General features: G+C 34.2%; 1 protein-coding gene and 1 pseudogene across 2 annotated transcripts in view; one reads left to right on the plus strand and one right to left on the minus strand.

The window, feature by feature from the left end:
- The window catches only part of PSMD14 (proteasome 26S subunit, non-ATPase 14), a 109,695-nt gene that overhangs the window by 21,506 nt on the left and 74,974 nt on the right, over positions 1 to 13,215 (minus strand). For both annotated transcript variants that reach the window (XM_051849542.3, XM_051849541.3), the window contains one exon: positions 5,989 to 6,096. In XM_051849542.3, coding sequence (XP_051705502.1) covers positions 5,989 to 6,096 — 108 coding nt within the window. The remainder of the gene's footprint in view (positions 1 to 5,988; positions 6,097 to 13,215) is intronic.
- LOC108176903 (small ribosomal subunit protein eS7 pseudogene) lies at positions 12,454 to 13,087 on the plus strand (annotated as a pseudogene).

A 13,215-nucleotide genomic window follows, 5' to 3' on the forward strand; every position in this document is an offset into this window, starting at 1 on the left:
CATTCTCTTTTTTAAAAAGCAATTTATCTTTTTTTTTTTTTTTTAAAGATTTTATGTATTTGTTTGAGAGGTAGAGTTATAGACAGTGAGAGGGAAAGAAAGAGGGAAAGGTCTTTCATCAACTGGTTCACTCCCCAATTGGCTGCAATGGACAGAGCTGAGCCAATCCAAAGCCAGGAGCCAGGAGTTTCCTCTGGGCCTCCCACACGGATGCAGGGGCCCAAGTGCTTGAGCCATCTTCTACTGCTTTCCCAGACCACAGCAGAGAGTTGTATCGGAAGCAGAGCAGCCCAGGCTAGAACCTGTGCCCATGTGGCATGGCGGCGCTGCAGGTGGAGGATTAACCTACTGTGCCACAGTGCCAGTCCCAAGCAATTTATCTTAAATAAAGATGAAACTAAAATACTTTTCTCAACTACAGGTTTAGAAGTAAGGTTTAGAGGAATAGGCTACACATTCTTCAAAGCAAGCTATAGAGCAGTATAAATTAAATAGTCTGAGTAGCCTTGCAGTCAGAGACAAGATTTGATTTCATCAAATGAAAGTGACAGATTAAAAAACTATTTGAAATTTATTGAGACTGATTTTACGATATACAGGGGGCTCTTTGGTATTTCAATAGAAAAGCCTAAAAGCTACAATAATGCTCATTTCTTCACCCACATTAGGTGTTTTCCCAAAAAGGGAAATTAATTAATTCAGTTTTGATAGATTGAAATAATTGTGTCCTCATGTCTCCAAATTAACAATGTGGAGCTAGTTCTTTACTGGATCCATCTAGTTCATGCTCTTTTATAGTGACATGCAACCTCATTAACCAGATCTTTATTTTCTACTGCACTCAATCTCCAAGATAAACAGGCCAACATAATAAAAACTTAAGCTAATGGCATGATTTTGTCAAGAAACAATAACCCCAGATGTGCTGGAATCAATTCACAATTGTCCAAGTATATAACTTTAGCAACAGGGGCTCAAATGAGGTTCAGGATGATAATCTGATGGATATACAGGACTCTCTTTTTGCACCTAGTAAGACATAATCATACAGAAAAACACCTCAGAAACATTTTAAACAAGTATAAAAATGAAAAAGGCTTTGGTGTTAACTCTCAGGAATCCAAAGATGAAACTAAAACCACCACTCTCAACTAATGGACTTGTACCAAGTAGGTGTTAAAGTGAACATTTACTGAGCACCTAGCATCTGCTTTACATATCACAACTTCTAATCTTCACAACAATCCAATAAAGTACTGTATTTTGACAGAGGAGAAAAATTCCACAAATCTTAATCTGTTCCAGTTTGTAAATAGTAAAAGACTGAGCCAGGGTTTTGAACCAGATCATTCTGACTCCATAACCCATGTTTCCTTCTGATATACTATGCTATAATACACATCAGGAAATTCTTAGTTTAAGCCTATTCTTAATTCTTAGTTTAAGGGTCAGAATGAAAACAAAGCATAATCTTCTTTTTAAGCTTTGCTAGCAAAAAAACACTCCAACAAATATTAAACATTTTAGATATATATGATACAATCCATTCTTATATTCCTAATGTCTGCCACAAAATTGAGCTATGAAATCCCCACAGGAGCAGTGGTTTATTTTAAATTTATTTTAATTTTACATGAAATTAAATCAATTTGGCATCTATTAAATGTTTATCCATTTCAATGATTATTGAGAGTACTGAATCAGGAGCAGTGAATTACATTTCAATGCATAACAATGCTACAGATAAAAAAAATGAACTAATCACAGTCTCTCTTAATATGTATTCATCTTTATGCACACAATCTGGCTAGAGAGTGGAGCCTGGGCTGGATGTCCCCTCATCCAAGCATATTTGGGCAATGTACTAATTGTACAATTCTCCATGGTGGTCACAAAACTAGTAACAGCTGTGGTAAATATATACAGAAGCCAGCCAATGGGCCCATGGATGTGTCTACATTTTAGAAATGAACTGTAATGCCAAAATAGCCATCTTGGTATTGGAAGGTACTATTTACTTGATTTTCAATTACATTTAGATAAAAGTAAGAAAACTAACACAGCAGAAAGCTTGGCAAGTACAATGATAATAAAACAAATCTAAGGTTAAATCAAATGATATCCTCAAGCAGTCTTCTAATTTCAATTACTCACCTGCTGTGTACCACCAGTGCATTCACCTCAAATACTAAGTAAAGTGGCCATGTGCTTTTGGGTTCATGTGGTAGGAAGACTGAACATGACCAAGTTTATTTATGTTTATCCCTCTAAACACTTGTATAGAAAAGCAGGTATGTTATAAAACACAAGTTTATGAATTCTATATAAGCTGTTCATAGGTTAACAGTTTAAAAAGTGTCATGCTCTTAAAAAAGGTTTGTTATGTTAAATTAGTTTACATTGATAAGATCAATGTAAAATCATGAAAATATCATGCTGAAAGATATCCATTAAATCCTCTAAAATGAAACTTTCTGTATATAAACACAACTCTGAAAATAAAAAAATGTTTTATGGTTGTCTCTAGAGAACTGTGCTACAGAAAGTAAAAGTGGGAGGGAGAGCTTTTGCTAAGTATCCTTTTGTACTTCTGAATTTTTAACTGTATATATATATATATATATATATACATATATATATTATCTATACCAAAATTAAGTAACTAAATTAAATATAAGAGAATGAGGCATCTGCTTACAATTACCAGTGCCTACATTAACTCACTCACTGAATAACCTATTTTATTTTATTTATTTATTTTTTTTCTGAATAACCTAAACAACTCAATTTCCTGGCCTTGATTTCCTAATCTATAAAATGATCACAACTGCTCTTTTCTGTGAAATCATTTTATAACTGTTATGCTCAATAATTATCAAAAATATTTTTCAAATAGTTTAACTGTTACACAATACAATTGTACTTAAAACTACACTTAGATACCCACAGTCTGAGCACATATATCTGTGCATTAATATTTACTAAATTTCTATGAGGCTGACAACCAGTCTTCAAAGTGAATGGTATTTAGAGGAATCATTTAAAAATTTTAGTTACTAAAATAAGTGCTTGATAATTCTCAATTCTAAACATTGGACAATAATGATCAAATGTTCCAAGAACAAAATAATATAGTCTTCTATACTATTATAAAAGCCTTGATAGGCATTACAATTTTCCCCTTCACCTAATTATTATTGCTTTTCTCATATGAGCTTAGATATAAAGTAAAAAGTAACTTTATTAGCTTTTATAATATTTTGAACTTTCCCCAAATTATTAAGTGTTCTACAATGTAATCTTAATTTTCCCCTATGAATTTAAGTACAATTCTAAAGAAATCAATATTAGAGTCATTAGTGACCACCAGCAATGGCTTCTGTCAGATTTCTATCACTACTACGGGGAAGTTGATTTAGGAGCAAGGCCCTCAACATCAGCTAACATCCCCTTCAAAATAAAAGGCATGGCATTTCTAAAAGGCTTCTGATCCCTAACTTAACAATTCTGCTGCTAAAACTTAAAATTCTATTGTGGCTGTCACTACTCATTTCAGCTTGTTCTGAGTTGCTTTCTTTCTAGCTTGTCTTAAAAAATTAATGTGTTTCAAGGTGATGTTTTATTCTGTCACTTTTTGGATTGATCCCATTTGTGAGGTTTAGTATTGATATTCTCTTAAAACTGTAAAGCAGCACCTAGATAGATGTCATTTTCATGGGCACTATATAAACTCTGAAAACAAATATATTTACAGATTCAAACTGGAAGGCAAAATAAATTAAAATTAAAGGAAAAATAATGATGCAATAGTTGTTATATTTACAGGCTATTTAACTTAGTTTTGGAAACTGTTTCATTTTTACCTAAAATCATAAATGACAAAGTATGATTAAAAAATAAAAACTGGACTGATGCAGAAAGAAATAATTTTAATATGGATTATACTCAAATTATAAGGTTAAAAACCAGTGCTTTAATTTAAAAAAAAAATCTGCAACAGGTGGCTGTTGACTTGCAATTAGTAAAAACTTCTGGCAGAAACATACTATGTAGAAATCACAATGATCTTGGATAGTGAGATGCTACTTAACCTTTTGCAAAAAATAATGAAGCAGTATGATGCTATGGGGGTTTATAAGAAAGGTCATTATCACAGGCTAAACAGGTCCAATAATATATTCTCTTGGAATATGCAAGTATGGGCTTGTCTGTGCCCAATCAAAATCACTGGTAGCTTATTTCATACTCATTATATTCTTCAGTTTTCCCTTGTAAAAATTTTTTTCAAAAATAATACACTTCAATCCTTTGAAACAAAAACTTCTCATTTTGATGAACATTTCAGATGAGTGACTGCCTCAAAGTGAAGCATTTTAAAGTACGAAGCTATCAAAATGTAACCAAGGATTAAACATGATTAATTGTCAAAGCCGTTACTCCCAAAAGACAATCTTATAACACAGCAAGGTTTCAGAAGGGGAGGAGCAATAACATTATCGTATGTGTTCTGTTTAACCAAACATGGTATTATTGTCTTTTTAATTAATCTTCAGAGAAGTAATTAACTATATAGGCACTGGCTGTGGTTCATTCAAAAACACATTTACAATAATCTTTGTAGACAAAGATTTGTATTAAAACAATGAGGCATGTGAATGATACAAAGAAAACACTGATCACTCAAGAGGATATTAAGTGTCCAAACACCAATAATGCCAAAAATGGCGCTTAATATCATTAGAAAAAAAAAAAAAAAAAACAAGATATAAGCTCTCACAAAAAATGTATAGATGCACTTTATAGAATTTATCTTAAAGATGGGGATTATTGGGACTGGTGTTGTAGCATACCAGGTTAAGCGACCGCCTGTGATACCAGCATCCCATATGAGCGCAGGTTCCAGTCCCGGCTGCTCCATTTCCAATCCAGCTCCCTGCTAATATGTCTGGGAAAGCAGTGTAGTATTTGGGCCCCTGCACTCACATGGGAGACATGAAGAAGCTCCTGGTGCCTGCCTTTAGCTGGGCCCCACCCTAGCCATTGCAGCCATGTGGGGAGCAAACCACCAGATGGAAGATTTCTATCTCCCTCTCGCCTTCTCTGTCTCTCTCTCTGTAACTCTGCCTTTCAAATAAATAAATAAATCTTAAAAAAAAATCAATGGGGATTATATAAAAAAGGAAGAAAAGTTTAAGTACTGTTACGGAATTGCTTCTGAGGCCCTCTTAAAATATACAACACTTGGTCCTTCACTGGGGCATGGAGAGTATCGCTGCTGCCTGCAGTGCTGGCATCTCACATGGGCACAGGTTCAAGTCCTAGCTGTTCCACTTCCCATCCAGCTCTCTGATATGGCTGGGGAAAGCAGTGGGAGATGGCCGAAGTGCTTGGGCCCCTGCATACATGTGGGAGACCTGGAAGAAGCTCCTGTATCCTGGCTTCGGATTGGCCCAGCTCCAGCTGTTGTGGCCATTTGGGGAGTGAACCAGCAGACAGAAGATCTCTCTCTCTCTCTCTCTGCCTCTGCCTCTGCCTCTCTCTAACTGCCTTTCAAATAAATAAATAAATCTTTTATACACACACACACACACACACACACATATATAAACACTTTCTCCCCTTATTTTCTACTCTGAGAAATGTCTCCTAACCAATCGACGATGACAGCCAATGCCCTCCACATGAAACTCCTATTGGTCCTTTTCTATAATGTTAACCATGCTATATCAAGGTATTCTGAAGATAAAGGCTCTACTATGCTCCCAAAAAGAGTGTTCTCAAAATTGGGTAGGCAAATAAAAAGACCCCACCAAAAATAATTTCATTTGAGCAGATTTAACTTTTGCAATATTTCCATACTTCTCTTTTAAAACACAGGAAGAATTAACTGCAAGCCAATTAAAATACTATGAATTAGGCCTTAAAATGACTATGTATAGCAGGTTTTTAAAATGTAAGAGTTAATACATTATCAAATACAGGCATTACCTGGATAGATGGCTTGTTCAAATGACCCAGATTTGAAGTTGTTTGTCTTGGTTCATGTCCTAAGACCATCATATTAGCATTGATCAATCTGAAGGCATCAATAACAACCTGTAAAAGCAAAGAGTCAAGTCAATTCTTTTATAAAAGCAAATGATGATACCAAGCAATAGTAGACAAGGTATGATCAACTTGCATCTGTTTCTGGCCTATTTCCAGAAAATCATTTAATTATAATATTAATAAAAAAGAACCTCCTGCTGATGGTGCCATCAGCACACCAACCTCTATCTTGTAATGTAAGGTGACATCAATTATTGCAATTTCCATGAAGCAATAAAGAAAAATATTAACTTTGCATCTTTCTTATTGAAATACGTCAATTCTAAACTTTACACCAAACCACCTTCATTGGCATGCATATGTTTGTCACCTAAATTTTACCTAATCAAAATGAATGACAGAAAAACTAAAACTGAAAGTGAGCACAAGCTAAGGGACCACATTCAAAGCCCAGCCCTGTCACATCAATTATACCACTACAGTACTTGAAATGACAACAAAATTACAGCCAGCAAGGCACTTGCCCACATCTTCTCTTCTAGTCAGATACCTTTTACTTCTTGTGACTATGAAAGATGTTATACCTTGCCTGATGGCCTTAAAAGTCCAAGCCACTGTCAAGCATAGGAGGCACAATATAAGAAAACCAAGGTCATTCATGCTTTAAGCCAGGAATATGGTATAGAATGACATGGCTCTAGGTTCACAGTAAAGAAGCAACAATAGGCATCTTCTGTACAGAAAGACTTCATGTAAACTCTTTCATGATATAATACTGTTAGCTCTTATTTATTAGGAGATTAACAAGAACCACATAGTATCCTTTTGCTGTCTTGATTATGTTTAATATAATGGAGATAGAGGAACTTGTTATAAAGCTTTCAAAACTGTAAAGTTTCATGTGAAGGCATGTGTCTTCAAGACAGATTGACTCTTTAGGGGAATTTAAGTCAATACATTTGCCACATAAAAGTATCTTAAAGCAAAACAATATAGAACTTTTAGATTTGACCTTTAAAGTGCTGAGCAACTGAGATTCACCAATATTTTAAAGGCTAATATCAACTAGATTTATTCTTATTCATATAATTATTGTTTGAGGCTAGAAAATGAGATTAAAATATTATTTACATTTACTCAATAACTGAGAAGTTAAAAATAAGATTTATTTTCAGGACAAGTCAACTGAAATGAAATCAAGTCTGAAAATGTTTATAGTATTACTACAGGCTGTCTGTTAAAGAATGAAAAATCACCCTTGCTAACGATGCCATGAAAGATCCAAAGATTACAACACAAGATACAAACTAAACCCAAAACATTATGACAAGTGACTCAATCTATGTCTTTGGTCCGCAATAATCAGCCAAAAAAGAAAGAAAGTTCAAATTTTCCCAAAGATTTTTCCTGGTTCAAAACAGAACCATGCATTCCCAGAACATGAATGATTTAATAGTTTATGAAAACTCTTTCTCTCTTTTTATGCAATAACCTTAATCCAGATTTAACTTTCACATTTATATATAAATGAATATAGTCTAGCTTGCTTATTTAAACTTTTTCTAGTCATGTTTTCGTTCTCCATAAAGCAAAACAAAAGGTTATAATAGTTATACTTCATTCAGATGTTAATATAATTTGAAACAATTGTTTAAAAAATACATACAAGTAAAATTCCCTTACATAACATAATACATGTTATGGTACAAAACATAAAAAGATTAAGTTAAAATGTTGGCAAAGGAGGGGGCAGAGATCACTTTCACAGATAGCCACACAATTTAAATGCAGAATAAAGAATTGCCACCCTATTAATAGTAAATATTTAAGAGCAAAAACATAATTTTGGTTCTATGACTCCATTTAAGATTTCAGTAAAATCATGTGTATGAAAAAATACTTTCACAAAACTATGAAAATTCTTGTAAACTTTTTATACTGAATTCTTTCAAACTAAAACAGCAGTTATTTAATACAAAAGGGTATGGAACGTCATAAAAAGGAAATGAAAATACTATTTAAGTAGATATATATATGATGATCAGCTAACCACAAATATAAGATTTTTAAATGTTTAACCCTATTAAGAAATTAAGAGAAAATTCAAGAATATTAATATTGTGTTCAACTGGTAAATAATGGCCTACATGAAATGATATGTTTAGCCTGACAATTCCTGAGCAGCAATATAATAGCCAATAGAAAATGATCACTTTACAACTAAGATTAAAGGAATTTGCTGCCATCACTATAGCAACTGCTTTAAGAAAACTAACATGCTCAACAACCTGCAGACCAAAATTAGATTTAGTATGCAATAAAAATACAAATATGGCAATATAGTCTACATTTTAATTTCTGTACAATTTTATAATTGCTTTTTCTGCTAGGAGAATAAGTGGGTTTCTCCTTTACAGCAACCTATCAAAATAGACTCATTAATGTCCAGTGCACTAATGAGCAATGGGTGATGAAGGTGTTAATTATACCACAGTAAGATTCAAGAAAAAGCCCTGGTGAATACTTGGAGGTGTGTACAAGCTAAAGGCGTTTCTCCATGTTTGTATATTTACTGCATGATACAATAGAATGACAATAATGTGGTCCCTCCATGGTTAAGAACAGAAAGAACATACTGAACAACAACAACAACAAAATCCCAAGAATTAATTAAGGTAATTAATTAAGAGATATTAATAGAATAATCCATCTTTTGAAGTTATGATTTTTCTAAAATAGTTCATTTTTAACTATATAAGTGTTAAACCAGTTCAGTTTGTCTTAAAAACTCAAACAATAATTAAACCAAAAACTTTGCACAAAAAAATATCCCCCTAGCCCATAACAAAAACCCCTAAGCTAAAATATGAAGAATATTTTCAGGTATACGATGCTAGATATTTAGAATTCCTTTCCAGGCTGAAGACCTGCACACCACACTGAATCTCTATTCACCAGCCTGACCGTTTAATTCTTTGTGGTACAAGTGCCTTGAGACTTTTCAGAGGTCACTGCAACAGTAGACAGCTTATAACAAAACCATTAGCAGTTTGGCTAGCTTAGGGAAACCTCTTACTTTCCTTTTTTGTTTATTATCACTGCATGAATCTGCAGCATATGATAGTTTATAATTTCTCAGGCTTGTTAAATTCATGTTAAAGGTCTGTTTTCTTGTTGAATAAATTTTGTTCATATAATGCTGCCTATTTCATACACTCAGTCTTTAATAGCACCTTTGGTCTATGCGCAACTCACAGATCAAAACAGAGGACTAAAATAGGGGTTGATGATGCTATTTACATGTGTGATTCCTGCTGTCTTCTTGTTAGTAGCTTTAATATAATAGAAGACCTTGTCTGTTTTGTAATTAACACATCTTTACTGGAGAGATATTTGGAAGTGATTGCTGTGAATATACTGGTTAGTAAAATAAACACAATCACACACCACTTTCTGTTATCAGACAAATTTGTGAATTGTACACATTATACTCCAGATCAACAAACTGTGATATAACAGCCAAGTAGAAGACACATATTTATATAACCCTTTATTTTTCTGAAAATATGTATTCACTCTGACCTTGCAAATATAATTAGCTTGTGGGATGTGCAGATTTCAGTACCATGGTTGCTTTACTAATTGCAACTCTTGGAAATAGATACTAAATATTTGGAAGCTGCCAATACAAAATAAAAACTGCATCTTTTTTGTACATCTGTCTTAGCTTATAAAAGCAAAATAGTTTTAAAAACAATACTGAGTTCAATTTTTATTGCAAACACACTCAAGGGTCAATGACTTGTTATTTCATTTTAATGACAAATATGAGTTAGGACTTAAAATGCCATTTTCAATTTCACTTTAATACTTAATTTTTTGGCTTCTTTAATAAGTACAGTTCATCCAATATGCTATTTTATTTTAAATTCATATTTTCATATCAACTGCTAGGTCAATGAAAAACAAAACTAAATTTCTGAAGTACCAATCCAGAATTCTTAATTTTACATTAAAAGGGAGCTATGTTTAAAGTAGAGCTCTCCAAATTAGTTTAATACAAATGTGTTTTTGGTAGTAGCTACTGTAATTCATTTTTCTCCCCTCTCCCTCTATTTTTTATAGTAGTTGCCTCTGGCATTTCCAGTTGAACTTATATTGAAGTCAATGACTATGGGAAGTATATAAGATAGAATAAGACTAACATCTTTAGAATTTATAATGCATTTACTTGAGCTTAAAAATACCCAAAGCAATCTGAATCTTCCATAACCCAACAGGTCAGTTCATTGTAATGTATATAAAATAGCAATAATCTTAGCTTAAAAGAAACAAATTTAAGACATCAAAATCAATGTTAAACACTAAAGAAAGAAAAAAAAGGTGAGAATTTAGTTACTAGGTGGGTTATACATTTAAAAACATACAAACCCACCACCATACAAAGTAAATCTATAAATGAATATGAAAATGAGAGGTGGGAAAGGAAAGCAGAATCCCATATCAAATAGCTTTATCACCTAGAAATGACCTGTTATCAACTGCTTAGGTTGCTTCTAGATTCTTTAAAAATTAAGAGTGCATGTGACCTGGGAAGTACTGCTGGGGTTTGTGACCATTTCGTTACTTCTGCTGCCATGCACTGCCACACATCTATAAAAGAAAAACATCTTATGTCTCTTGTAAGCCCACAGCATAAAAAATTCAGAGAAATCTTACTTTTTATGCCATTTCCAATGAAAAGCACTAAGAACTAAAACTGACTCATGCCAAATGCATATCACTGAACTGCTGTGATTTCTTAGTCTCAAGTTTGCAACACGGAAATTATTTATAAAATGTCAATTTTAGCTCTGGAAAAGAAATTCCTATGTGTATGTACATTTTCTTTCTTCATCCTCAGAGAATTGCTTACTGTAGCTAGAGATCTGTAGTACAACTTCAATATAGTGGGAGAAAAGGGGGATGGGGTGTAACCAGCATAATGTACTTTTTGACAAGTGAAGACATGCATCAAAATTCAAAGAGTAAAGCCACAAGTTCTGAACATATATGCCTTAATGAAAACAAATTGATCTTTAGAAACTAGCACTCAAAAGGTAATTAGACATTTTTAGATTTATGAAACATGGTAAAAAGAATTTAATCTAGAAAATAAAGTTTAGCAGAATTTTTTTTTTTTTAACAGTGTATGCATATAGTCAGTGCCTGAGGCACTCTGGTGTCAAAATCTAGCCAAGTTAGAATTCTGGGTCTATCACTTGCTAAGCAACCTAGGACAAGTTATTTAATTTTTCAATCTCTTCATTTGCTCATGATGATACTTTAATTTGGTAGCAAGATTAAATAAAATAATACATGTGTGTCTGCCACTACAGTTCTTTTTGTTGTTAACTGTGATGGTCATAGCTCAGATCTCCTTTCTGCAGAACCCACTTTATAGAGCATAACTTACTTAAAAGCTCCAGATGCTACACCTTTGGATCTATTGGGTATTCACACCTGATCATACCTCCCTTTGGCTGCTCGCAGTCAAGGAATGAACACAGGAGTGGTAGTAGAACCCAGCCATTTCTGCCAAAAAACGGATTTCCCTAGAAGAGTAACTTTGGCTCAAGGACTCCCATCAGCCTGGCTGAAGGTTTTTCAGAACTACATTGCAGTCTGAGGCTCCTCCTCCCTAATCCCATCTTTCCTTTCGCCTTTCATGGGGTCATATTTGCACAGCTGTCCTAAGGTTCTCCCTTTTATCACTTTATCACAGGTGTTTCTTGCAACAAATCTCTCACGTGTCTACTCTCATTTTGGTGTCTGATCCTTGAAGTATACAAACTGGTACAGTTAACAAAGCAGAGTAATGCTTTTCTAAACAGTGTTAAAGATAGGAAAAAGTTGCCCTAAAACCAAATTACAATTACAAATTTGGCATCCAGAGACATTTGGCATATGAAAAAAACCAATAGTAAATCAGGAAGATGTATTTTAAGACATGTATTTCCTTAGGAAAATTCATAATTAAAGGGAAAAGTATGTAGTAAAATTAAATATTATATATTTTTAAAAATTACCTAGTAGGAGCTGGTGCCGTGGCATAGTGGGTTAATTTACCACCTGTAATGCCAGCTTCACATATGGGCACCAGTTTGAGTCCCAGCTGCTCCACTTCTGATCCAGCTCTCTGCTATGGCCTGAGAAAGCAGCAGAAGACAGCCCAAGTGCTTGGGGCCCTGCACCAATATGAGAGACCCAAAGAAGCTCCAGGTTCCTGGCTTTGGATCAGCGCAGCTCCAGCTGTTGCAGCCACTTGGGGACTGAACCAGCGGATGGAAGATCTCTCTCTCTGTCTCTGCCTCTCTGTAAGTCTGCCTTTCAAATAAATAAATAAAAATTTTTAAAAAATATTACCTAATAGCTCTTTCTTCAGGTGGCGCTCAACCACAAGAAATCACATTCAGCTTGAATGCCAAGATTGGAAAGTCCAATGGCAAGAAGGCAGATGAATTCAAGTTAGGCATCTTCCAGGTACTCCTGGTGATGGGGATGAACTCAGACCTCGAGGCTCAGCTAAGGGAGCTCAACATAGTAGCCAAGGAAACTGTAGTTTGGTGGTGGCCAGAAAGCTATCATAATCTTTGTTGCCATTCCTCAACAAAAAACATTTCCAGAAAATCCAAGTTGGCTAGTATATGAACTGGAGAAAAAGTTTAGAGGAAAACATGTTGTCTTTACTACTCAGAAGAAAATTCTGCCTAAGCCAACTCAAAAAAAACTCTACTAAAAGCCAGCAAAAGTGCTCCAGGAACTGCACTCTGACAACCACAAATGATTTGATCCCAGGGGACTTGGTCTTCCCAAGTGAAACTGTGGGAGAGGGAATCCATGTAAAGCTGGATGGCAGCCAGCTCATAAAGGACAAAGCACAGCAAAAACAATATGAAACAAAAGGTTGCAACTTTTTCTGGTTATCTATAAGCAGTTCACAGGCAAGGATTTTAAATTGAGTTCCCAGAATTTCCATGAAACAAAATTGACTAAATAAAATACAGTTCACACACATAAAAATAAACGATTTAATATGCCTAGAATCTTGATACTCCTGCATGATAGCTGTAGTTGTTTCTAGACTCATGTGTGACTAAATTGAACTCCTAAGTGAATACTAATGAA

This window comes from Oryctolagus cuniculus, chromosome 3 (genome assembly GCF_051225735.1).
Source record: "Oryctolagus cuniculus isolate XC-2025 breed Fujian yellow rabbit chromosome 3, ASM5122573v1, whole genome shotgun sequence".
In the NCBI taxonomy this organism is placed as follows: Eukaryota; Metazoa; Chordata; class Mammalia; order Lagomorpha; family Leporidae; genus Oryctolagus; species Oryctolagus cuniculus.